The 27,418-nt window shown below is 40.1% G+C and overlaps 1 protein-coding gene across 1 annotated transcript in view; it reads right to left on the reverse strand.

The window, feature by feature from the left end:
• Positions 1-7,886: 7,886 nt before the first annotated feature.
• The window catches only part of UGCG (UDP-glucose ceramide glucosyltransferase), a 41,397-nt gene continuing 21,865 nt past the window's right edge, over positions 7,887-27,418 (reverse strand). Inside the window, exons 2-9 of the mRNA XM_056848117.1 lie at positions 21,290-21,431; positions 16,496-16,598; positions 15,731-15,832; positions 14,602-14,714; positions 12,016-12,194; positions 11,181-11,267; positions 9,402-9,591; positions 7,887-8,359 (exon numbers count right to left, since the gene is read on the reverse strand). Coding sequence (XP_056704095.1) covers positions 8,189-8,359; positions 9,402-9,591; positions 11,181-11,267; positions 12,016-12,194; positions 14,602-14,714; positions 15,731-15,832; positions 16,496-16,598; positions 21,290-21,431 — 1,087 coding nt within the window. The 3' untranslated portion in view covers positions 7,887-8,188. The remainder of the gene's footprint in view (positions 8,360-9,401; positions 9,592-11,180; positions 11,268-12,015; positions 12,195-14,601; positions 14,715-15,730; positions 15,833-16,495; positions 16,599-21,289; positions 21,432-27,418) is intronic.

Here is a 27,418-nt window from a genome sequence, read left to right on the forward strand (position 1 = left end):
ATAGCGTGCGTGTGCGCATGCGCCAACGCACGCGCATCACTTCCGGTTTAGAACCGGAAGTGCCTCCTCGCAAAGAGCCTTTACCTTTTAGTTTGAGTGGTATAGCAGCCCTTTACCACTCAGACTAAGAGGTATAAGGCCCCTCGCGAGGCGGAACTTCTGGTTCTAAACTGGAAGTGACACACACGGTATGCATGCGTGCGTGCGGATTTGCCCGCTGACCCTCAGGTGGTTGGCGGGCAGAGGGTTAAATTGCCGGGGGGTTGCCCGCCACCAGCGGGTACCTGCAACCCTATAGAGAGAACATCCCTTTTTGAATGCCTTTTTCCTCCACCTATCCACCCTCGCTGCCTGAAGATACTCTTTGTATGCTTTGGAAAATTGCAGCTCAGCCGTAAGAAATCAGTACTGCTGCTGTTAAGAATAAGTAAGTAGAACAGCCAGTTAGTTTTTGTTTTTGTGTATTATGACTCCACTGAACTATTTGATTTGCTTTTAAGAACTTTTCTTGAATTACTACAATAAAGCTTTTTTTTTTTTTTTTTTGCTTCATTTGGTGTTATTACTTGAACCACCCCAGACCTAAGTTTGGTTACATTACCACACCATAAAATACACAACACTCATTCCCTCTGTTGCAGGCCTCTGTTCCCCAGGCAGCTCACAACCTTCTTGGCTGAGAAAAAGCATACTGTTGAAAGCTTTCAGTGAAGGGTATCTGAAAACAAATGCATCTCAACAGCTGGCAGGCATAAGAGCCAGATGTGATGTTCAAAGTCACACTATAGAGAATGCCAGCAAGATTTTAAAGCTTTCTCCAGAAGTCATTTAAGGCCGCTTAGCTACCTACAGTAAAAAAACAGTTCAGAAGCATTAAAAAAACCTCCCCAATAACAGCAGTATCTTGCTTCATTTCAGAGCTCAAGGGAAATGTTTCTTCTGACAGTTCTCCCATTAAGCTTATTCAGCTCGGTGGAAAGCAATGGACACCTGACCTCTGTGATTCATTTAATTAAGAGATGTAAAATAGGAAAAAGGTCCTTCCTTAGCAACTGCTAGAATGGAGGATAGGTAGAGGCCTTAAGACTGGTTTTGCTGTCATGTCTCCCTTGCCAGGAAAGGAGAAGCTTGCTGTGGAGGAGAGACACACATTCAACAGCCCAGTAAGACTGAAGATCTCTCCAAACTGCTTCTCTAATCTCTTTTTAGTGACGTGGGAAGACTTTTTCCTGAGTATTGATGCTGATTTTACTGTTTCTCACCGGATTCCTATTCTGTGCCATCCATACCTGTAAGTAGTTAATGCCGTCTTTCAAATGTTACCAAGACTTGCTTTAAATATTCTACAAAGACCTTTGGATGCTTCCATCCTGTTCTATTCTGTTTGTGATTCTTTTAATTATGTTGACGTTGCTGATCTGCTTTTATGATTGGACATTCCCAGTTTTCTGCAGCTTTCCAGGCCCTCTAAGCAGTAGGCAGCAGGACTATCCCAAAGGAAATATTCACTACCTGCCCCATGTGTGTAAGCAGGCAAATTAAAAAGCTATCTATAAATCAAACAAAAATAGTGTATGATGGTCTGAGTAGTCAAGGTTGGCAGTCAACACAGCGCATTTGCTTTGAAGACAGAATACAAGGAAACTTTTCCTTTGAACTTATACAAGACTAGGTTGAACAATGGGATATATGCACTATGATGGAAGTCCCTCCCAAGCTAGCACTGATCAAGTCTTCTTATAAACACAGTAACTTTGAAGACTAATTAATTACTTCTTTTTTTAAAAAAAATTATTCATTTTTATAGAGGGTACAGAAAAAGAAGGGGACAAAACAGATAGGGAAAATGTTTGACATTACAATATTGTGTCCATGCCCGAGATAACCCATTTTTGTCATTTTAGCCCAGAATAATATCTCTAATAACAAAAGTTAAATCTAGCATATCGTTTACAACTCCTAAATACATCGTTTCTTTTCTCTATTTCTTCAGCTATTATAACTGTGAACTTCAACTTGTAGCTGATTCTAGATTCCCGTTATCAAAAGAACTGAGCCCAGAATCAAAAGCACTAAAACCACGTCTACCTAACATAACTTAACTCTAGTCCCACGTCATAAACATAATTATATCATGTATATCTATCGAAGAATGGTTGCCATCTCTGCTTGTAATCATCAATCGGTTTTCTGAGCCGATTCGTTAATCTTGACATAGTTGCAAACTCATGCATTTTTGTAATCCATTCTGTAATGTCCGGAACAATCTTGGTTTTCCAGTACATTGCGAATAGAATTCTCGCCACCGTTGTTGCGTACTGAATGAGTTCCTTGTAAATAGGTTTTATCTGGGTAGGAATTATCCCAAGCAACATGTACTTAGCATTTAAGTCATAGTTTTTATGTAACAAGTCTTGAATTTCTTTGTGTATTAACTTCCAGTATTTCGGAGACTTTTTACACATCCACCATTGGTGGAAAAAAGTTCCTTCTGTTTCCGAGCATTTCCAACAGTTTGCTTGACTCGACTTATATATCTTTTGCAGGTCTTTTGGTACGAAATACCATCTGTAAAATATCTTCTACCATTTTTCTCTAACAGTTTGTGACATTGAAAATTTTACCTCAATCGTCCATATTCTTTCCCAGGTTTGCATTGAAATCATTTCTCCAAGATATTGCATCCATTTGATCATGCATGTCTTAACCTGTTCTGAAGCTGTTTCATGGGTCAGTAATAGCCTATATTCCTCTGATAACATGTGGTCTTGTGACTTGATGAACGTCTGTTCAAAATCAGTGAGTTTTCTGTTTCTTCCTGCAATAGGATAGTCTTTTCTCAGTGCGTGTATTACTTGATGATAGGCATACCAAGAAATTTTAGTTTTCGTCATGTAATTCTTGCAAATATTTAATTTGTCCATCTTTTTTAATCAAGTCTTTGTACATTATGTAATCGTTATTGATCCTACTTGCAAAGTGCATGTATGCTTCTGTTGGTGACATAAGACTGGGAGGGGAAGGACTTAATATCCCTTTTAGCTGGTCCCACACTTTTGATAGATGAATCACTATGTCTTCTTCATGTTCCCTCTTTGGTAATGTTTTGAGTAATTAATTACTTCCATGCACCCAAAGTTAAAATACTGAAGGGAGGGCAGATGAAAAGTTGATCTAGGCAAGTTGCTTTAGGCAAGTCAGTGTGAGAATAATTACAGTACAGTCATTAGTGTCAGACTAGGGCCGTGTTGGCGAACCTATGGCACGGGTGCCACTTCCGGCACGCGTAGCCCTTTCTGCCGGCACGCACGGTTCCTCCAAGCCACTGGTCTTTCCGGCTCTGCCCCACCCCGGATGGGGGAGGCTGTAGCCCAGGGGTGGGGAACCTCCGATATGATTGGTGGTGGCCCCCGGACTCTCCCACAGAAGCTGCCGCCATTGCCGCCGCTGGAGCGTGCGCAGCCAGCCAGGCGGGTGGGAGAGCGGGGAACAGAAGCCGAGCGCTCACACTCGGCATGGCCGGCGGCTTCTCCGGCGCCCTCTGGGCCTGTGCGGGTGGAGGGGCATGGCTGGTCGGTGGGTGCGAAGGAGGCGCCCTCTGCCCCACCCTGCTCGCCTCTCACAAGCCTGCTGCCGCGCCCCACCGAGTGGCAAATCCAAGGCAAAACCTCCCATGCATAAATGGCCTCTTTCTTTTTCTGTCTCCCTCTGTCCTTTTCTTTCTCTCCTTTGCTCCATTTCTTTCTCCCTTTCTCTCTCTTTTTCTTTCTTTCTCTCCCTCCCTCCCTTCCCTTTCCCCCTCCCTTCCCTTCTTTCCTTCCTTCCTTCTTTCCCTCCAGCGGCTTCTCCGGCACCCTCTGGGTCTGTGCGGGCGGAGGGGTGTGCAGTCCTATTCCACCTTTGAAGTGCCCACAAGCTATCCTCCAAACACCTTTCCATTTGTCTTGATATGTAGAGAAAACACTAAGGAACTAGTTGCCAATCTCCAGGTACTAGCTGGAGATCTGCTATTACAGGTGATCTCCAACCAATAGAGATCAGTTCCCCTGGAAAAAATGGCCACTTTGGCAATTGGACTCTATGGCACTGAAGTCCTTCCCCAAACCCCGCCCTCCTCAGGCGCCACCCCAAAAACCTCCCACTCATGGCGAAGAGGAACTTGGCAACCCTAGCCTCTCCCTCTGGGCCCCCTCTGGGGGTGGTATTCAGGTTAAATTGCCGCATTGGCACTCGGTGATAAATAAGTGGGTTTTTGGTTGCAGTTTGGGCACTCAGTCTCTAAAAGGTTCGCCATCACTGGACTAGGGCCTTTTATGGATGGGTTGTTTCCAGTGTTGTCAAGTCCTGAGTACTTCGGAGCTTTGTTTTCATTATGCATATATTTTTCAACTTTTAGAAGTCGCCTCACTCTCCCCTCACATTTTCCCTGCATTTTGTGGATTCTCTTTTACCCTGAGTAATGTCTGCCTCGACCTCAAATCAAAAGCTGGTCATGTGCGCACTTGTCAATTCAGGGTTTTCACCTCACAACCATTCCTGCGTCTCCTTCCCACTTGTTTTTCCTCACCTCCAACCCCACCGCTCAAAGCTGGAATAGAGGCTGCTTATTTGGTCAGTTTCACAGCAACTGTGGTCAGTTTCAGACCTCAGCCTCATGAACAGGGTTGTGTTTTTTTTTTTTTTTTTTTGCAACTAGTGAGAACACAAATAATTAGATCTATACAGTTGCTTATTTGGTCAGTTTCATAGTGTGTATCGTCAGTTTCAGATCAAACAGGTTTTCATTTTGTTTGCAACTAGCAAGAATGTTAGCCACACGTTCAGCCGCATTTTTGCTGGTGATGCATAAATTTAATCCCAAGTACTCTGCGAATGTCTTCAGGGGGAAAAGCCATGTGCATAGTGATTTGAGAATTCGAGTTGAAGTACTGTGCATCAAGAGAAGAACAGTTGGTTTTCATACCCAGCTTTTTTCTACCTTAAGTAGTCTCAAACTGGCTTACAATCACACCTTCCCTTCCCCCTCTCCCCACAACAGGCAACTTGTGAGGTAGGTGGGGCTGAGAGAGTTCTGAGAGAACTGTGATTAGCCCAAGGTCACCCAGCAGGCTGCATGTGGAGGAGTGAGGAAGCAAACCTGGTTCTCCAGATTATATTATATTTTGTTGAACCTGGCATATTATTACATCTGTAGATGTAACATTTTTTTGAGATGTTTCATGGTTATAGGGACATCTTGGTGGTGGTGAAAAGTGCTGTCAGTTTGCAGCAACCCAGTGGGGTTTTCAAGGCAAGAGATGTTCAGAGATGGCCTGTCTCTGCGTCATGACCCTATTGCGACTCTGGACTTCCTTGCTGTTCTCCCATCCAAATATTAGCCAGGGCTAATCCTGCTTAGCTTCCAAGATTTGGCTGGCCTAGGCTATCCAAGCCAGGAACAACTTATGTATGCTTATATAAACACCCTGACTGGCTCAAATGATGGAATTATCTAGAGTGCAGAACTGGAATTTAACAGAAATGAGAACAATGCAACTTGAACAATGCATCTTTTTCATGCAAAAGATGAAAAACATTTTGATTGGTTGTCTGGTGAGATATTGTATATGTTTAAAGAAAGATTATGGGGAAGACAATAAACAGATCTACTTCTTCAAAATATTTGATTGTATTCAAAATTTATTTTTAAACAAAAACAAGACAATTATTTTAAATAAACATGGTATATTTGACAGGTTGATAGACAATTTTAAGTTAGCCATTTTGAGCCTTCGCTCTGTTCTGCCACAGTGCCCTCGTACAATTTTTCTGAGGTGTTTATTTCCATTTCATAATCAACCCAGATTTCTTATATAAGAAATCAAGTTGCTGGCTTAAGTGAAGCATCAGTTTCCTTTATCATTAAAGGCTTCACTAATGCAAAAAAACAAACAAACCCCTAAGTAATTCTTCATACCTACAAAACATTAAAAAAAACACACACACGCACAATGAAGTCTGTCCAGCCTTTTTTTGTTTTTCTGTTCCACTGCCCATATGGTGATCAGCATCAAGCTAAACCAGCCAAGCTTCACTTCAGCAGTGCAATGAATGGCATCAATCAAACTTCACAAAACATAAACATTAATCAGCAAAATTAAGCTGGATAACAGTGTCGACAACAATGAATATGGTGTAAAAAAAGAAGAAGTTGAGTGGGTCATAATCAGACTGGTTTGTGTTGTGCAGCTCTCCTCAGGAAGTAGTCCTTCCCGATTCACATATAAAGACTGGCTTATGCATTAAAAGCCTTGTTTATGGAGACAGATGCCCTTCAAAACAAATTCTGTAATGTCATAAGGCAAATAAGGAAAATACAGGAATGAAGAAATTTAGTCAGGGGTAAACATTCATTGGATGTCTGCACATATGCATGCACATGGCCATACACACAACCACACGTACGTACACACACACACATTACACCATGTGTATACCAGACAGTTAATGGACTGGCTCAGTAAATCGGGGGGAAAATGTCCTTTTCTATAAATACTCAGTTATTGCTAATATGCTACACATTATGCTTTTTGTCACAGAAGTGTCGTAACTCAGGAATTAAAGCTGCCATATTGGCAATATGAACTTAGCAATACACTTTTATGGTGATAACATGCCATGCCCATTTGGAAGAGAAAGCAGCATAAATACAGTTATTTTAAAAAAACAACCCAAAAGGTTTATGCAGTGCCCCCTCTAAGTTTTGCTTTGTGTTTTGAGTCTGTTTTTAAATGTATTTCAAACAAGTCCAGCTCACCACAAGTTAAGAGCAGCCCCACAGATGGGGCTGGAGAACAAGCTAGTAGGAATTGAAAAGGTAAGACATCATGCATTTACAACTTGGTTATGATCTAGTCTTTTAGCCATTACAACTTGAATACAAAAATCAAACTGAAAGACCAGATTAACTGTAGAAGGGAAACAAAAGCCAAAAGTAGATCTACTTTGATAGTTAAAGCTTACAATTGAATATCAGAAACAGCAAACTCAGCTTGCCTATTTAATATACTGACAAGTTATCTATTGCAATTTGCTATTTAAGGATGACTAGTGAAGAAAGAAAGAGACCTATGCCCACTTAAAAAAAAGATATTAAATACCTGCATCATGAAATTACATTCTTAAGAAGACAGTGTATAAGAAAATAGCTCATGTGAAATGTTTCTGAAATGCATTCCCCCTCCCCTACAACTATCAAACATTCATTCACACAGAACAAAAAACACCCTTTAAAAAAGTCAAGATGGGAATGAAGGAGGAGATTAGCTAGACTAATTACAGCACAGTGATTAAAAATGGCTCGAGACAGAACCAACTGGAGTTGCCCAAAAAGATGCCCTCTAGGCACAGCTAACCGTTAATTCTTCCCCCTTGCCACACCAAACTTTGTCCATTATTGGCTCACTGCAGTGAGACCCCAAATAATAATATGCGAATATATATATATATATATATATATATATACACACACACACACACACACACACACACACACATAAATACAAATTTCCAGCTTTTGCTTTTTTGTTTAATAAGGCCTAGTTACCTATTAGTTTATATTTGCTCTGCAGCAACTACAAGAGGTAGGCATAGATCATCTAAAAAGCTTCTCTCCTTGTTCCCTGCCACCTGTGCTTTCCAAAGCCAACTGCGCCTCTATAAAAGTGTTATCCTTTCAACATGCATACTCCAAAGGGCCATAATTCACCGCTGTATTCTTGCACAACCTTCCATTCATTTCCAACAGATCTGTGTAGAAGATGCTCCTACTGGATGATATCCTTTGGTCAATATCTCATAGGACACCATATGACAGAGAAAGAGCTTTTGCTATACTGTAGTACTGAAAGATACTATCTTTAGAGTCTGCTGCAGAACACTCCTAAAGAAAATAAATCCTGTACCCAATTCTCTTGATTTGATTTTGTACATTAAAAAAAAAAAGGTACCATTTGGCCAAGACTACAGATGTACTTTTTTCACAGATGCAAGTGCCATGCAAAATAAATTAAAGAACAGATACGAAAACATACAGGTAATAAAACTATTGAAGGTAGATCTTTTAAAAGCATTTATATAAACATAATTTATAATACTTTCTTTTTTTCTCCTTTTTCTCTTTTCTTGAAAGACAGTCACAAAGCTGTGGCTATACATCAAGGATCTCCTCTGCAGTGCCTCCACAGCGTAACCTGTAGCGTCCTGTCCTCCAGCTAATAGTAGGATCCCACAAGGCAGAGAGGAAGATGTATATTGTCATAGACTCTCTGATGAACCACGCTACTGCATAGTCAAGTTTTGAAAAACACAGAGCGCCACCCTGGAGATTGGACAAAAAAGATGCTCACATTTAGTGACAGTGCTAATGACTAAATTAAATGTTTAATGGGTATGTCCTAATCAAATGGGACACTAACTTACAAACTGTTATTCTTAAAGTTACACAATACTATAATATCAATATTCCGTTTAAAAAAAAAAGTTGGAATCGTCAGGAGTCAAAACTATAGTATACAAGTGTCTCATAGTTTGTGCTGACCCCACATGAATGTAAGAAAGCAGCCTTACATTGTTAGACCATTGATCAACCTCATCCAGTAATTGGCAACTGGTAGTATGTTTCCAAGTAGGGCTCAAAAAAGGGAGGACATAGGTACACTTTAGCAGGCCCTACAGTTAGCCAGAAATTCATTACCATAACAGTCCACTAAAGTTATTTTGGGGAAAAAATGTAATTTTCTCTTTCATGCAACAAGATTGTTCAATGTATGCAATAACATTGGGAGGGGGCTGCTATGCATGGGCCCTGTTTCCAAGCCCTGACACATGAGATCTTCAAAACTGAAAGTGTGGGATTCAACCTGATTCAATCTGAAACCTTGACTATATGCTTTATCATTGAGCTATGGCCCCTCTCAAAGCAGCCAATCTTTCTCCTATTAGCTGAAAAGCAAACAGAAGACAGGTACCGATGCTACTTATTCACCTCTTTTAAGTAGCACAAAAATAAGTATGGAGTAAGCAGTTCTGAAGAAATCAACCTTTACAGCTTGCGTGTCCGCCTTAGGTCTGACTCTTCGGAAAAAGATTTCCCAGAGTTGAGAATCCTGGAGCACATGGCATTACAAAGCCACCCTTTTTACTCCCTATTTCTTGGCACATGTCTTAAAAGGTAAACAGGATGCCAGGAACAAAACTTGCTCACAAACACAAAAGCGAACCATGCAAAATTAATGTTACATACCCTCTTCATTGGCTTTACCCAGATTTTGTCAAAACAATCTCAATTTGAACTAATGCCACCCATTTCAATTAAATTAGAGAAGAAGTTGTTAAATAGGATGTACTGAAATTCAACATACTTGGACACCCCTGAGTTGAATGTAGTCAAATATAAACCATGCCAGACAGTGACACATGAAAAACACCATTATATCCCATCTGAACACATGGTGCACTGCCCATCCAATAATTAAGCTTGCAACAAAGCACTCTGAGATAGGCTCAAAGATTATTGTCGCTGGAAGCATGTTGATCCGTAGCTTGGCCCATCTAGAATTAGAGAAAAAAGTCACTTGAAACCAGATGATACTGTTAGTATACGGTTAGCTGTTATTAACAAGTGGGCTGGATCCAAAGTACTGCAAGCAGAGCTTCTGAAACCCCCCACCCAAGGCCTCAAATTCTGTTTGTGGGGACTGAGAGATCCCAAGACCATATGGCCAAAGTCCCAACTATTTGCAAACAGAAGTACCATCATGTTTTTAATGGCTGTGAAGTTTTACTGTATTGTTTTAATTGTGAGCCACCTCAAGCAGGTATCTGAAGAGGCAACATACAAAAGATTCTAAGTAAAGAACTACTGACAGATATATTAAGCGGGATCTAGAACTGCTGTTTCACTATGATATTATAATATTTTTTAAAAAAAATCTGTAGTTCTTGACTTAAAGGTAAAAGTTACCCAAGTTTCACAAGCAGTCTTATGTCTTGCTAGGACCAGAGGCATAAATTTTTGATTCTTCAATGTGCAAATATTTGGGATTAGTGAGATTCTTCACAGACTGAAATCATGGATGACCTTGATATGCTTGAAATGAAAATATGCTTGAAATATATTTCTTTATATTTCCATCATTTTACCATCAAGAAATTCTGCTCAGCTGAGTGAAAAAGTGGATCAATTTGCAGTTTATAAAGAGTTCAAGGGGTCCCTGGTTAAAGATTATATCGCTGGAGGCATATAGATCGGTAGTGCTATACTTCCACAATCAATAATGAGAACACAACCTTCTCCAGATTCTTGATAATATAAGTTGGCTATTTAAACATGGAATGCTATTTGTGGGCTATCACAAAAAAGATTTAGAGGCTAAAAACACAGTTGCAAAGAAAGTATACTGTGTGACAAAAGATCCAGCAATTATGAATTTGTCAAAATCCCCTCCATGATTCAAGCTACTCAAGTAGTATTTTAAAATAGGGAACTTAAAATAGTATTTATTCACTCTAAGCTTGTCTCTTGAGACAGCCTTTTTCATGCTTAAAGTACTAAGCCAAGGCTATGAAGGTGCTTGAGGGTGTTCTGGTAGCTATCCGAGTGTTAATTATGGATGCAAGCTAGGCATATGGCTCCTAGGTGGTCGAGGATCTGCCATATCATTTGCTATATCACTCACTATACATAGATGCACCTGTCTGCAATTTTAAGGTTTTTTTCATCAAGCTGGCAGCCAATATGGATCTTGCAGTATATTGTCTCTTCTGCTCTATGGAACTTCTTTATGGGCACCTGCAATTTCTGCTAAAGCGGAATCTGCTCAGTTTGCTTTAATAAAAATCTGAATATGTATTTAAAAGAGAAAAACTGGAGACCAACTCAAAAACTACAGTTCTTTTTAATGAAATGGTTACAAATATAATCATTCAGATTGCTAGGTACAGCCATCTTTAGTCAATTGCACTCTTAATCTCTTGCTTATTTTTCTTTAAATACAGTTTTTCCATTAAAGATGTGAGACACTGAACAGGTACTTCTGTAATTCTAGTCCAATAGGTCACACTCTTATGACTTTAAAACCATATGCAACAGTGAAAGAGAGCAAGGAGAATGAACAAGAGAATTAAGTTAGCACTTTCACCTGATCATTCTGGACTGAAACTGGGAAATGGAATATGAACCAGAGTTCTGCATTGCAACTTGTGGGGCCATTGCAAATTTCCAGCCTCTGAAAACAAACACACATCGTTAATAACCAAGATATACAACAGCAGGCAACAGTTTTCACATCCATGGATACTTTTTAGTAATTTATTTTTCTGTTAAAGGACAACTGCTAAAGGCTTTTATTATGCACTTCTCTTAACAGTTTATTAAAATAAATATCAGTGCCTTAGAACGTAAATGGCTACCCTAAGAGCCAAGCAACACAATCAGAAGAATTTTGTGGTTCAACTCTAGCTGGACAGCTCCAATTCTGCATGCTAGGGCAAGTCTGCATTCCCACTGACTTGATCCTTGAGGATAAGAAGCACCTCAAGAAGATCAGATTAGGGTGGAATCCAAATCCCACACATCTCTTTTCTATATGTAAAGGAAAGTGTGGCACTAACTTTGCTACTACCCATCTCTAGTCTGAAATGGCATGTAAAGCAGCTAGATTTACTCGACAAGATTCCTCTGTTAAGACAACTTGGCTAGGCCCTTAAAGTTCCTAAAGGGTATGAACTGAGGTTTCTTTACATGTTATACTTGATGGTTACCCCCAAACTTCAGTTTAAAAAATACATAGTTGCATGGGAATTGGAAGAATAGAATAGTGTGCTACTGTAAGCTTTTAGAAATCAACAGACAGGAACCATTGTCCTGAAGGGTGGGAGAATTGGAAGGGACAATGCTCATGCAATAGGTTTTATGTACAAATTAAATTAAGCTTCCAAAAATATTTTCCAAGGAGGATTTTGCCTGAATTTTACCTGTCAGCTATTGCTTTGGCCATAAAGTAATCCTCAGCAATGTACTGTGCAAAAGCTATTAGTCCACCAGCTTGGTCCAATACATCTTTTCTCATCAAGCAAGACATTCCTGTTACACATTTGAAGCCAGTTACATGGGCAGAAATATATGATCTTGGATGAGAAGTGCCGAAGTATACCTGTTCAGGAAAAAAGGCATGGTAATTATCCCACTGCATCCCATATTACCATATGTCTCTCTTTTTTTTTAAATTAACACTGATATATGCTTTCACACTATATTCAACACCAGCTCAAATAATCAGAAGATACTGTATGCATCATTTTCTAAGAAATGTTCAACTAGCATACTTGCCACCTGGGAATTCAGGAGACATTGTCTACTGTGTAAAATCAGACAAGAAGTTTTTTACCCTTTGCAGAGAGCACTGACTACATGTTTGTTAGCCATATAAAGATCTGTGCAGGCCTCAAAACATTCTAAATGTGTGTTCCCTTCTACAATCCATGAAACTGGAACATCAAAGCTTACTCTGATGCTAGTTTATTTACTTACTTCATTTACACTATGTTGTTCTCCCCAATGGGGACCCATATAGTTCTCTCCTCCATTTTATCCTTACAACAACCCTGTGAGGTGGGTTATGTTGAGAGTGTATGACTGGCCCAAGGCCACCCAGCAAGCTTCCTTGGTAGAATGGGAATTTGAATCGGGGTCTCCTGGACCCCAGTCTGATACACTATTATGTTGCATTGGCTCTCTTTTAGACTAATACTAAATACTAGAAATTGACTGCATGCCACACACAGTGAGGGGGGTAATGAACAATTCTATGAGTAGATTCACATTGCTACTTTGGGGGCATTTAAACCCATGTACACTTTACCCTGCACAGATCCTAAAAGGTAAAGGTCCCCTGTGCAAGCACCAGACGATTCCTGACCCATGGGGTGACATCACATCCCGACGTTTACTAGGCAGACTTTGTTTTACGGTGTGGTTTGCCAGTGCCTTCCCCAGTCATCTTCCTTTTACCCCCAGAAAGCTGGGTGCTCATTTTACCGACCTCCGAAGGATGGAAGGCTGAGTCAACCTTGATCCGGCTACCTGAAACCGACTTCCGTTGGGATCGAACTCAGGTCACAAGCAAAGCTTTTGACTACAGTACTGCAGCTTACCACTCTGTGCCATGGGGATCCTAGCACAGATCTTAACGAGGCTGCAAAGTTCTACATTTAGATATGGACAGAGCTGTGAGCACAGCAATATTCCAGGAAATAAAGAGGAAAAGGAAGGTTTCAACCAACATTCTGCTACAGAGCAACTCTTCTAATGTAGTACAATTCATCATCCAGTATTACCAATTAGAGTGTACACATGTAATCTGAAGTGTCAAAGCACAGAATTTCAGTGGCAAAAGCTCCACTCGGTGTTAAAGCATTAGTAAGAACAGTGTGACAAAAAGCAGCACGAATGTCAAAGCTTGCACTACCTGCCCCATGACCAGCCAAGTAGCTAGCTCGAGTGACCGCTGTTCCTTCACTGCCTTGAGCCTGTGCACACCAATTTTAAAACCAGACTCGCATGCAGTCACTGAGAAAACGTGACACTAGTCAAGGAAAACTGTACTGGTTTTGCAACACCAATATTGCATTCAACTGCAGGAGCTCAGAAGCTACAGATTAAGTGAGCAACAGTGGCCTTTCTGAACTCGAAACTGAAATGCAGACACTCCTCCCCCCCCCCAAAAAAACCCTTCAAAATTCCACCCTATCCACTTGCCAGTACCAACCATGGAAAATTCAAGTATGTTCACCACTAAAGCCCTTCCATGGAGATAAATCATGATGGGTAGCCACCGTTAGTCTGTCACTAGCAGTAGAAAAGAGCAAGAGTCCAGTAGCACCTTAATGACTAACAACATTTCTGGCAGGGTATGAGCTTTCATGAGCCGCAGCTCACAAAAGCTCATACCCTGCCAGAAACGTTGTTAGTCTTTAAGGTGCTACTGGACTCGTGCTCTTTTCTACTACTAAATCCTTTATTTACTTCATTTATACCTCACCTTTCTCTTCAACGGGGACCCAAAGAGACTAACATGGTTCTCGTCTCCTCCCTTTTAATCCCAATATAAAATGAGAGATGGGCTGGGATGACAGTATATGACTGGCCCCAGGTCACCCAGCAAGCTTCCATGGCAGAGTGGGAAGCCAAACCTGGATCTCCCATGTCCTACACTAATCAACTATAAAACACTGGCTCTAAGAAAGCTCAGAAGAGAAGATTGCTCCATATGACTGGAAAAATTAAAGTGACATAGAGAACTTACTGTAAATTAACAGCTGTTACCATACAGAATAATCAGAAAATACATTTAATTCTATGTTATTAAAATGTGGGAAAAATTAGGTTATTATAGGAGGGAAAGAATTTTTAAAAATTCCAATTTTTTCCTCTTAAAATGGTTGTGCATTTTTATGCTTTTTTTTAAGCTATAAAAAGGTCACAATTTCCAAGAATATAAGTTTACCAAACAGAGGGCAATTTCATTGGGGAAGAAGGGAAGAGAGCAAAACAGCACTCACCTGTTCTAGAGTGGCAGCAAAGCCCTGTCTATCTGCCACATAGGGCAGGCCATGAACCAGTCCAACTTTCTCTGTCATTTGATTGGCCATGTCAGTTAGTGTATCTGGCGTTACTAAAAATAAAAACTGGACTGTGGTTAACAATGATCAACAGTTTAAATCTATGGGAAAATGTGATTTCTCTGTTACACCCCACAATTTCAAACAAAAAGGGACTTTTTAACATTGTTAACAGGAAAACAAAACATGCACTTTTTTGCATATTTATGTAGAAGGCTGCAACATTTTAAGTTCGAGCTTTGGTTTGAAGACACTGGAAGTATTATCAAAAGACACATACTTCCCATTTAAAATACGTGAGGCAAACTCTACGTCCAAAGGCAACAACATAACTCATTCACATGGAGTGCACCATGAAGCTTTCATGTTCATGTGAGAAATATAGCGCAATGTTAACACCTAGAATACTGTGAATCTAGTCAAATGAGTACTGCATCTCCCGATGCTATGACCAAAGTGAAGAGGATAGGCTATTTGGAGCTAGAGTTCTACTGTTGCAGTAGTAATAGCAGCAGTAGGGAAAGAGGACGCTTGTCATATTGTCCTGATGCAAAATTTACTTATAAGATTTATATCCTTCCTTCTACTTTAAAAAAGCACCCAGGCTTGCACTATGCTGACTACTACACCATACATGATTTTATAAAAACCCAAGTCTCTTCTACTAACGCCTAGTTAGTATTTACCAGCTACAACGCTATGAACAGCAAACATAAGGTGCCCGTCCTTGCTTAAGAGCTGAAACAACTGAACATAATACAAGAAAATCCAGTTTCTTTACCCAATCTTCATCTGAGTGCAACACATACAGCTAAGCAGGTAGCATAGTCAACCCATGCCAAGGTTTTTGTGAATATAAGCTCCATTAAATTTTTGTCTTTGCGTTTGGGCAGAGCCATGTCTTTTCTGCTTATATTGCTTTGTGAAGAGCTTTGTTTAGAGATGGTATAATATTATAATACCAATGCCATGACATTTACACCAGGACTTTGGATTTTCTTTAAAAAACACACACACCTACACAGGTACAAAAAGGTTTTACCATCTCTGACCATACACACATGCTTACCTCTAATGCCGCTATCGCAGATCCATATTAAATCATATTTGGCAACTTCATACGCTGGCATTAAGTTGTTGATCTTTGGATTTATCCCAACCTTTTTACCACCTTAAAGAACAAATACTGCGTTATATGTTAAAACCACACGTGTTTTCAAAACATACTATTTCAAAGCTAAAACTGAATGAGGTGAAGGGATGCTTCTACAATCCCGGGTTCTCATAACATGCAGGCATTTAACTATTTGATGGGATTCTGAACCCAAATTTTAATACTTTAGTCAAGGAGACATGACAGGAGCACCAATTCTCAACCTTTAATGAACTCAGCATAAGAACAGCAACTGTGAGCTCAGGGATGGGGAGTGGAGCTCTTGGACACAGCTATGATGTGCACAAGGCAAAGGGATGCCTGCAGCAAGCAGCTGAGACAGGGATGTACAGACAACACAGCATCTTGCAGTTCTGCCCACATATTCCTGGAAGGCAACATTTAGTGAAACTTTCATGCAGCCCTATCCTGGAAGGTAAATACTGCATTTTATGTTTGAAATATGTTTTAAACTGTAAGAATCTAGAATTTCCAGATTTCTACCAGCCAAGTGGAATGGAGACACTTGCATGGAGAAGATACTGTTCTGTGTACTTACGAAGCAAGTATACTTTATCCAGATGCATCTTGTAACCACCAATAATTTGCATTTTAATACAGAACCCAGACTGATTTTTTTTTACTTGACAACAGAAATAATAAAAGTTGTTCTTCGCTCACCTATAAATAGTCTTGCATCAATATTGGGATATTTGCCAAGGAGCTTTTTACACACATCAATGGCAGGATCATCATGGTCTTGTACACAAAGAAGCACTTCATACTGGGGAAAAGATTTGCAGGGAAAATTGTTACGCAGTTTATAACAGAGAACGGTTTTAACCCAGGTTTAATTTACAAGAATAAAGGTGCAAGCTATTATTTATGTAACACCTGGATAATAACCGGTAATCATTTCCCAACAACAGGGGTGGTTTTGCTCTAGGAAGAACTCTTTTGATAACACACAACTGTAACTCCACAAAGGTTTAAATTTTAAAAAGCGCTTTCAAGGTTTGCTATCATAATCTGTCCGATTCTTTTTTTGAGACTTAATTGGAATATGCAGTTAAAGACCAGTCATAAAAATCTGTTTTACAGGAACAAGGGACTGGAGAGGCACTGGACTAACAAATTCAAATCAGTTCTCAGAAACCATTTGTTTTAGATCACAGAAAGCATTGCTATCATTGATTTCCTTTTGATAAGGTACTACCCCATAGTTTTGCAAAGGCAGCCATTATGCACTTGCTGATGAAGTCAATAATCCCTTTACCCTTGCTCTATACAACTGAATGAATCCATTTAGAATGGTGGAGGAGGAAGAGAGGGAACTGCAATCAGAAATACAGTGGAGAGATACAAGGAATAACAGATTAATTTTATTGAGGACTTAAACCAATCGCTTCTCTCACAAATAAGAGCAGGTTAATGCATGTGCCATTTAACCCAGAGTTCATATACATAATTTCTAAAATGAGAAGGATAAAGCCATCAAAATAACTAACTTTCAACATGGTCAAATGTGTGAGTATTTAAATGTGGAAACTGGAGCGACAAAAGATCTTTCTACAAACTTGAAAAATGTCACTGGTTTGCAGAAAAATCAGAAAACAGAGGGGGGAAACAACCACTGGAGGGTCACCCCTCCACACCAAGTGACAGAAACAGCACCTGTAGCTTTAAGAAACAAATGCCTTCAGTGGCAATTTCTCAGCAACCACAACATAATTCAAGTCTTGGTTTCTGTCAATAAAAGGGAGGGGGGACAGGGCCCTTTTCAGGGGTGTTTTGGCCTTTTGAGGAAGGACTGGTTGAGGCCAACCACCAGGCAACTCTCTACCATGGAATTTACACAAATTACCCAGAATGGGCTGTCAGTTGGTATAATGGTTAGAGCCTCATATTAGGAGATGGGAGACCCAGATTCAAATTACTACCCTGCACTGTGGACGCTCACTGGGAAACCTAGGCCCAGTTACACATTCTCAGCCTAACTTACCTCACAGGATTGCTGTGAAGATAAAATGGAGGAGAATGATGTAAGGTGCTTTAGGTCCCAACTGTAGTGAAAGGGGGGCATAAATGAAACAGTAAATATAGCTGAAGAAGAGGGACAGACAAAGGTAGGTTGCTTGATGGGTGGCATGATGCACTTTTGAGCTTAATGAAACCTTCATCCAGTATGAGGGTCTGAACTTTTATTTAGGGTCTGAGCCTTTCAGGCCTATCATTTATATGTTACCTTCACACTCAAAGTGCTGGATAAATTCATTCCGTAACCAGTTGCTCCCTATACTGGATCCAATATTAATTTAAATGGAGCTTTTAAAACAATAACGGCATTACCAGAAAGACACGTTAGGACCAGAGGTTAGCTTTCTATTGTGGGGATGACAATCAGGGCTATCCCTGTATTTATTTATATAAAACACTATTGTTAAAAAATATGGGAAACTAGGACTAGGGTTTGTGGTAGTAATAACTAGAAAATATGGTCATTCATACATGTAACTCTGAAAACCAAGTGAGAAGTCTGGCTCCTAAACATTTGGTCTGGCTCACAGAGCCAAAGAAAATTTGACAAGGGCTGTGTTATGCACAGTTGAAGTAGCTCAAAGAAACAAAAAGCTAGGCTGTTTAGAATAGAATCCAGATGTTCTAGTGTAATGGAAGGGCTGCCTCTCCCAGTACGAACCCCGTGCCATCATCTCAGATCCCCTCAGAGTAACCTCCTATTGGAAAACACCCCCCACACACACTTACTGGCTACTACACAGGTTTGCTCTTTTACAGGGGCAGCTTGGCTCTCTGGAATGGCTTACTACAAAAAGTAAGGAGGGCCCGTGCTTTGAACCAATTCCACAGCCAATGTGAAGTTGCTTGACGTTCTGTGAAACTTTTGGTTTTACAGCCCATTCCTGAGCCGTGCCAGCGGCCCAATCCAAAGGCCTTTGGAGGCCAACAAAGGCCTCTGCCAGCACAAGAGCCCACAACGCCGGCGCCTGGAAGGCGCACGCCGGAGTTAGTGGCCCCAGCGCTGGCGTGCAGGCCCAGGCACCAGTCCCTGGCCGCCACATCGCCGGAGCCTCCTGCCGGCATGGGCCGCGGCAGCGCCCCGGGAGGCATTCCGGCGCCCCAGGTGTTCCCAGGGTGTAACGGAGCCAGCCAGGGGGCGGGGCCGACTTTAGTTGGCCTCCTGAGCCGTTTTGGCTTGGGAACATTCCCTTTTTTGCCAAAACCTCCGCCTGGCACAAAAAACCCTTGCAACCCTTGGGGGTTGCACTTTTTTTTGCGCTGGGTGGAGGTTTTGGCGGTGCCGAAACCTCCTTAGGAGGCAACACCGCTGGGTTGCTTCCTAAGCCCGGTGCAGGCATTCCTCTCAGGAATGCGCTGTTAATGTGTTGTTACTGGCTTTGCATGCTGCCCTGAGAGTTGCTGTTTATAACAAGCCATGTGGGATAAAATGTTTTAATTAAGTAAATATCTCACCTATTTGTAAAAAATGGGGTTGGATCCAGCACAAAATTTCCACTTCCACTAGAGCTCTTGCTTAAGTGGAAATGCAAGAGAAACATTGCGGCAACTGCTTGGATGAAGGCAAACTTACTGTATCCCCCACCAGTATTTGCCCTTGCGCAAGATGTTGTGCAACAAACTTCCAGGCCCTAGTACAGTTTTCAAGGAGGAAAGCACTAAGTGTTGGAGGAAAACACTAGTGCAAAGTCCATCTATATTTCCACTTGCACTTTGCTGTATCTAAGCCATATTCTACCTCAGTGACACTGAGCATAAAAACCAAAAGAATTTTTTGAAAAGTGTTTCTTTAACCTTATTACCAAAAAATACATTCAGATGTCCATTTATAGAAAGAATGAGATACGGAAACATATTTTAAAGTGAAACCTAATCTGCCTTTACTATGGAGTGGCCTACAGATCATAACGTTTCTTTTTACCAACATCAGAAAATGGCTTAATATGCAAGTTATCAAGTCCATCTTAATGGTCATTGGTGAATAGGGTTGCCAGTTCTGGGTGGGAAAATTCCTGGAGATTTCGGGGGTGGAGCCTGGCGAAGGCAGGATTTGGGGAGGAAAAGGACCTCAGCAGGATATAATGCCATAGAGTCCACCTTCCAAAGCAGTCATTTTCTCCAGGGGAACTGATCTTGGACATCTGGAGATCAATTGTAACAGCAGAAGATCTCCAGGTGCTGCCTGGAGGTTGGCAAACCTATGGGTGAATCATTGATAGTTTCACAAGAAAATAAAACTGCAAGCCAGATATTTTCTGCTTTCCAGCATGCCAGAAAGATGTTTAAAACAGCAATTCACACACGCACACACCACTGTTAACGATATATAGTTCTCTTGCTGAGCAGTAGCATTCAAAGGTTGCTTCTGAAAAAGAATTATTGTTTCCACTACTTAAGAACTTGACTAGGCCTTTGGAGCCTAAATAGTAGATTTTGTGCTTGTTCTCAGTTTGTTAGGTTACAGTATGAATTTCATTCTCAAATGTATTTCAACAAAATATATTTATTATGCCTCACTTTACATTCCATACTTTGGACTTGTCAAACCAAACCGTTATAGGCAATGCATATGCAGTGCTTATAAGCAACTATTGCCAGTTTGCCCTCTTTTCGCATTTGTTTAGCCTAAACTTTAGTGAGACAACTTTGTCTATAGTGAAATTAAGCATCCTGTGTAAGAAGCTGCCAAACTGGCAGCTCCTAGGACTCTGTACAGACTACATTTGATTTTTCAGGCCGCTAAAAGATTTTCCTTTCTGAGGAGCCAACCAATATCTGCAACTGTAATTCTAACACAGGAAAGAAGACCAAGAATGCTATTACAAAAGAAATAGAGAAGGAAGATGACACCAAGTGGGAATCTAGGCTACCACTTAGTAGCCTAGATGATGAACACAAAGATTCTGAGAAGGATCATATTACCACATCAGCTATAAAGCTTAATGAATCAACAGGAATGCCAAATGACTGCAATTCTCACAGTATAGTAGCAACTGTACCACTGAGTATAAGAATGCAGCCAACAAACTACAATTCAACAGCTGGTCAACAGGTTTGAAGTTATATACACCAATTCTGAGAAGTTACTCTCTCACCTCCCTGCTCATGCTGTAGTCCCAAATGTTCCTGAGCTGTCCCACATGAGTAGCTTTTCAGGGGGCATTTGGGGCTGCAACAGGGAAGGGAGGAAAGAGTCATACTTCATGAGTGGAAATGCTTCAGTTGGTTCCTCTGTTGTGCAGTGAGCAGATGAGATGGCCATTTAGCTCAAGTGCTGCAAGCCAGTTTATATATTTTTATGTTTTTGCACAGTACCCAGGCAGTTAAAAAAAAGTTTATATTTGAACCCTCTGTAGTATCAGGCATTACAATATCCTGCTGGGCAAAATACTCATTCAAGATGCTTGATTTGATTAAAAATTAAAGTTTCATACATACTTTTGGATAATCCAACTCAAAGAAAGTTTCCAAGTTGTTGATGAGGTTTGGATCGACACCCTTTAATGGTTTTAGAAGTGAAACTCCTGGAAGCTTGCTATACGGCTGTTTGTCTGTTGCTTTTTTGTTGAGGTGCAGACGCCTGAAAAACAAAACAAAATATCCTTTATTAGTAACATAGTGTCATAACCATCCAGTCTGTTTTATGCATGGCAACTTAATAAAAGGTTCCTTCATCTGGTTCTAACAGTAGTGACAAGCATGCAGGAACAGTTTTCTCCAACCCAATCTGGACAGAAGTGCAACAAGCTACTGCATGAGAGAGTTCTTACCCAACAAACTTGCATGGCTTTTAATAAGGGCACAGTCTTGGCAGCGCACCCTATTAGACTGAAGCTCTTCACAGCATTCATCTGATAAAAGAGGCAACAAAAGATGAACAGATGCAGAGGCTGAGTCTAAGTAAGTGTTTCCCTACTCCCAAGCCTGTGAGCCAACCGGGATTGCGTGAGGCATTTATGCTTCAGCACAAATAGTCGTGCTGGGACAGGAGGGCCTTCTGCACGTAAGGGGCCCACTAGTATACAATTAGGTGCTATGCAGTACAAATTATAAAGTATTTTTGGCATACAGAAAGTGTATTTTAATAAACAGATGTAGTGACTGCAAAACTAATGTGGCTGTGAACAAGATCTATGCAATACAATAAAGTTAGAGAGAAAAGTGGATTGTGTGGTTGTGTGTTAAGTGACATCAAGTCATTTCCGACTCATGGCGACCCTATGAACCAATGTCCTCCAAACATTCTATCCTTAACAGTTTTGCTCAGATCTTGCAAACTGAAGGCTGTGACTTCCTTTGGAGTCAATCCATCTCTTGTTGGGTCTTCTTCTTTTCCTGCTGCCCTCAACTTCTCCTAGCATGAATCTCTTTTCCAATGACTCCTGTCTTATAATGTGACCAAAGTATGATAGCTTCAGCTCAATCATTTTAGCTTCTAGGAAGAGCTCAGGCTTGATTTGATCTAGAACCTACTTATTTGGGGATTTTTTTGGCAGTCCACGGTATCTGTAACACTCTCTTCCAACACCACATTTCAAAGGAATCCACTTTCTTCCTGGCAGCTTTTTTTATTGTCCAGCTTTCACACCATACATAGTAATAGGGAATACTATGGCATGAATTAACTTGATCTTGGTTGCCAGCAACACATCCTTACACTTAAATTTCCTTCTATGACATCAGGATGAAGGATTATATTATGCAAACTTTCTATGACAACCCTTTGTCCGTGAAAGGAAACCCACTTATAATCCTCAAGGACATTCCGCAACATTTGATGATGAAGAGAAACATCTACAAAGATTTTACTGGAACACTGAAGAAGAATGGAATAAGATTTTGTTGGATCTTTCCACAGGGACTTATTTTTACCTACAAAAAGGTCAAATTTACTATCATTTCACAGAAGGATGTAAAAAAATTTTTGGAAAACCGTGAAAAAGATCTAGTTGGCCTTCACCCTGACCAAGAACAAGAGGAGGGAAAGAAGTTGGCCTTGACACACGAACAAAAAAGACTGGATCCTAAAAATAACAGAAGTGTTGGAAAAACCAAAGCTCATAACAAGAATAAAGTTAAAAGGAAGCATGCAGTTCATGGGTGATAGAGAGATACGGAGGGTTAAATAAGAAATTAAATAACTAGTGAATTTTGTTATTATTGATCTAATCCTTTTGCTTAAGGAAGCTTTTTGTAAAAAAATTTTTTTACTATATATTAAATTTACAATTAATATGTAACAACTGTAATGATTTAGACAATTCAGAATTAATTTAGTTTTAAGTTGGATGTATATTTTTGGATTAGAATTTCAATACAAAAGAGTACATAAATTTATAGCAAGGTGGAGGAAGTTGAGGGGGAAGTCTTCTATTTTATTAATGGATGAAATGCTTTTCAACGACTCTGTTAAAAAATTATCTTATATTTGAAATGAATGTGTTGCTGAAAAGTTACCTATCAGTATAAAATTGTGAAAATAATAAAATTTTTGAGGGGGAAGTCTTTTATTTTATTATCATTTTATTAATGGATGAAATGCTTTTCAACGACGCTGTTAAATTTTTCTTTATCTTATATTTGAAATGAATGTGTTGCTGAAAAGTTACCTATCAGTATAAAATTGTGAAAATAATAAAATTTTTGAGGGGGAAGTCTTTTATTTTATTATCATTTTATTAATGGATGAAATGCTTTTCAACAACGCTGTTAAATTTTTCTTTATCTTATATTTGAAATGAATGTGTTGCTGAAAAGTTACCTATCAGTATAAAATTGTGAAAATAATAAAAAAATTATTAAAAAAAAAATCCTTACACTTAAGAATCTTTTTTAGCTCCTTCATGACTGCCCTTCCCAGTCTCAATCTCCTTCTGATTTCTTGGTTGCCGTCTCTTTTGGTTGGCGATGGAGCCAAGGAATAGAAAGTCTTGAACAATTTCAACTTTCTCATTGTCCACCTTAAAGCTGAATAATTCTCCAATAGTCATTACTTTTATCTTCTAGATGTTCAGCTGTAGTCCTGCTTTGGCACTTTCTCCTTTAACTTTCAACAGCGGAATCATTTCAACTCTTTGCTATTTTCTGCCAGTAATGTAGTATCATAGGCATATCTCAAATTGTTAATATTCCTCCCCCCAATTTTCTCTCCACCTTCATCTAAATCTAATCCATCTTTCCTTATGATATGTTCTGAGTACAGATTGAAGAGATAGGGAGATAAAATACATCCTTGTCTAACACCTTTGCCAACTGGAAACCTTTCTGTTTCTCCATATTCTGTCCTAACAGTAGCCTCTTATCCAGAGTACAGGTTGCACATCAAAACAATCAGATGCTGTGGCACACCCATTTCCTTTAAAAACAGCCATAGCTTTTCATGATCCACACAGTCAAAAGCTTTGCTGTAAACTATGAAACACAAGCTGATTTTCTTTTGAAATTCTCTTGTATGCTCCAGTACCAACATAAATTTACAATATGAGTTCTAGTTACTCCTTTTCTGAATCCAGCTTGAACATCAGGCATTTCTTGTTCCATGTGTGGTTACAGGAAGGTTTATCTGAAACACACACCCAACAAAAGTATTCTGGAGATATTTTAAAATGCTTTATTTTGCATTAAAGAACCTGAATTACAGGGCCTGACAAAATAGTAATGCATCTGAGCTTCTAATTAATAGGTGCTTGCTTAGCAATGCTCCTGAAAGATACAATAGTAGAAAGTTTACCAAAGCATTAAGCTGCTTGATGAGGTTCAAAGAATTACACCAGTCAATTAATGAACAGATACATTAAAATTAAGTGAAGCAAGAGACATCCCTGCATCAAAAATGTTTCATAAAGCAATTATGGCATATTTTAATAACTTTAAATGTTCCAAAACATACAGCTACAATAAATCTGCTGTACTTTATTTAACACTGTGATGAACTGTCAATTTAAGTGATATTCAGCACACACACAAAATCACAGTTTTAGATAATTATATGTAAAAAGCTCAAAACAATGTCCTCTGCCAGATTAGTTATATTTGCCTGCCCTTTTACATTCTGCCTACTTGGGTTCTGCTTTTTAGTGGGATTAGCAAAGATCAACTCAGGGCCCTTCCTTGGTCAATGGAATCATATGCTATTTTCACTTCCTGGAGGACTAGAAACAGAAGACTTCTGCTTTTTGACATCTGTTCTCAAAACACTATTGCTGACTCCATTGACAGATTCCATGCTCATGCAATGTGGTTGCAGAACTGTAGCGTAACACAACTCTGCATATAATCCCCTGAAGGCCACAGCTGTCAGTCCTGCGTCATTGCAACAAATCTTGAACAGCACTTTGAAATCAATGCAGGTTAAACACCATCTGTGTTCAAAATATTGTCGAAGGCTTTCACGGTCAGAGTTCTTGTAGGTTATTCGTTATTGGTTCTTGTAGGTTATTCGGGTTGTGTGACCGTGGTCTTGGTATTTTCTTTCCTGAAGTTTCGCCAGCAGCTGTGGCAGGCATCTTAAGAGGAGTAACACTGAAGGACAGTGTCTCTCAGTGTCAAATGTGTAGGAAGAGTAATATATAGTCAGAAAGGGGGGGTTGAGCTGAATCATTGTCCTGCAAAAAGTATCAAAGGTGATGTGCTAATCATTGTCCTGTAAGCATCAAGATAATGTGCTAATGAGGGTGTGGTATGTTAATATGGAACCATTGTATCCTGAAGTGATCTGTTAATGTGTGAAACCCAAAGCTAATCTGCATGGCTATTGTGGACTGTAGTCTTTGTTAGTCTGGAGGTTTTCAGGACAGGAAGCCAAGCCTTATTCATTCTTAAACTCTCTTCTGTTAAAGTTGTGCTGATGTTTATGAATTTCAATGGCTTCTCTGTGCAATCTGACAAAATAGTTGGTAGAATTGTCCAGTCTTTCAGTGTCTTGGAATAAGACCCTGTGTCCTGTTTGTGTCAGTCCATGTTCAGCCACTGACACAAACAGGACACAGGGTCTTATTCCAAGACACTGAAAGACTGGACAATTCTACCAACTATTTTGTCAGATTGCACAGAGAAGCCATTGAAATTCATAAACATCAGCACAACTTTAACAGAAAAGAAGAGAGTTTAAGAATGAATAAGGCTTGGCTTCCTGTCCTGAAAACCTCCAGACTAACAAAGACTACAGTCCACAATAGCCATGCAGATTAGTTTTGGATTGCACACATATTAACAGATCACTTCAAGTTACAATGGTTCCATATTAACATACCACACCCTCATTAGCACATTATCTTGATACTTACAGGACAACGATTAGCACATTACCTTTGATACTTTTTGCAGGACAATGATTCAGCTCAACCCCCCCCCTTTCTGACTATATATTACTCTTTCTACACATTTGACAATGAGACACTGTCCTTCAGTGTTACTCCTCTGAAGATGCCTGCCACAGCTGCTGGCGAAACGTCAGGAAAGAAAATACCAAGACCACGGTCACGCAACCTGGATAACCTACAAGAACCAACCATCTGTGTTGCTCCCTTTATAATCTACTTCAATTGATTATGTTTTCTAGAAAAACTGCTTGCACAATTATATAGGAATGCATACTATTGTATATTTTAAATTTCTTCAGAAACAACTGTGGCACAACATACATAAACCCATTTAGTGATCTATAGCCGATTCCTAAAGGGGGGGGGTTAGATCCACAGCGGCTGGAAAGCTTCCGTGGAGGCAGCGCAGCTGTGCCACTCCCAGCCGCCGCAGATCTACCCCCCCCCCCTTTAGGAATGGTCTGTAACTCACTAAGTGTATTTAAGTATGTTGTGCCACAGTTGTTTCCGAAGAATTCTGGGAATTCCCTGCCAGTGTGGCTTTGCTGGCAGCAGTGGCTGGTGCAGCTCCCCGGCTCCAGCATGTGTGCCCCCAGGGACGGCGTGTTTGCCCCTGGGATGGCATCAGTGTCTGTTATCCCGGGTTAAGTAGGCATTTACGCCGGTGCAGGGACACACCAGCTCCTAAGGAGTTTTGCCTCGCCCTTCAGGATTGCAGCCTTAGAAGTCTACAACTACAACCCTAAGCACTTGCTCCCATGCAGCATGCTTATGACTATTATCTGCCACCAATGCTTGGAATCAGCCTGAGATCAGCATCGTAGATCCTTAAGGTTATTGGACAGAGGTGTCTGGCCTTTATCTCCTTCCCCAGGGCAGTAAGGTTTGGATAAGATTTTGGTTAAAAAAAGAAAAAGGAATATTTCAGGCTGTTGCCTGCTTCTTTCAATTTTAACATGTTAGTTTTTCGTTAAAATGTGAAGTAGTTAGTGCAGTGGTGGTAGGCAGAAAGCAAATGAACTCAACAAGTACGATGTAACATATTTTACAATTACATTTCCTCCACGCCCTTTCCATAGCCTGCCTGAAGTTATTTACATTTTCTCAATCTACACTGTTAATAGAGCTAGTGCTAAGTCATCTTTCCAAGAACGTTTCCCCGATGCAATGAGTAGAGCTTCTTCTCATTTCAGAAGAATGGCTTTATTCCAATAATGCATAGTACATTAGTGTAATGTATTTGGTT

The sequence above is a fragment of the Euleptes europaea genome, chromosome 4 (genome assembly GCF_029931775.1).
Source record: "Euleptes europaea isolate rEulEur1 chromosome 4, rEulEur1.hap1, whole genome shotgun sequence".
Taxonomy (NCBI): Eukaryota; Metazoa; Chordata; class Lepidosauria; order Squamata; family Sphaerodactylidae; genus Euleptes; species Euleptes europaea.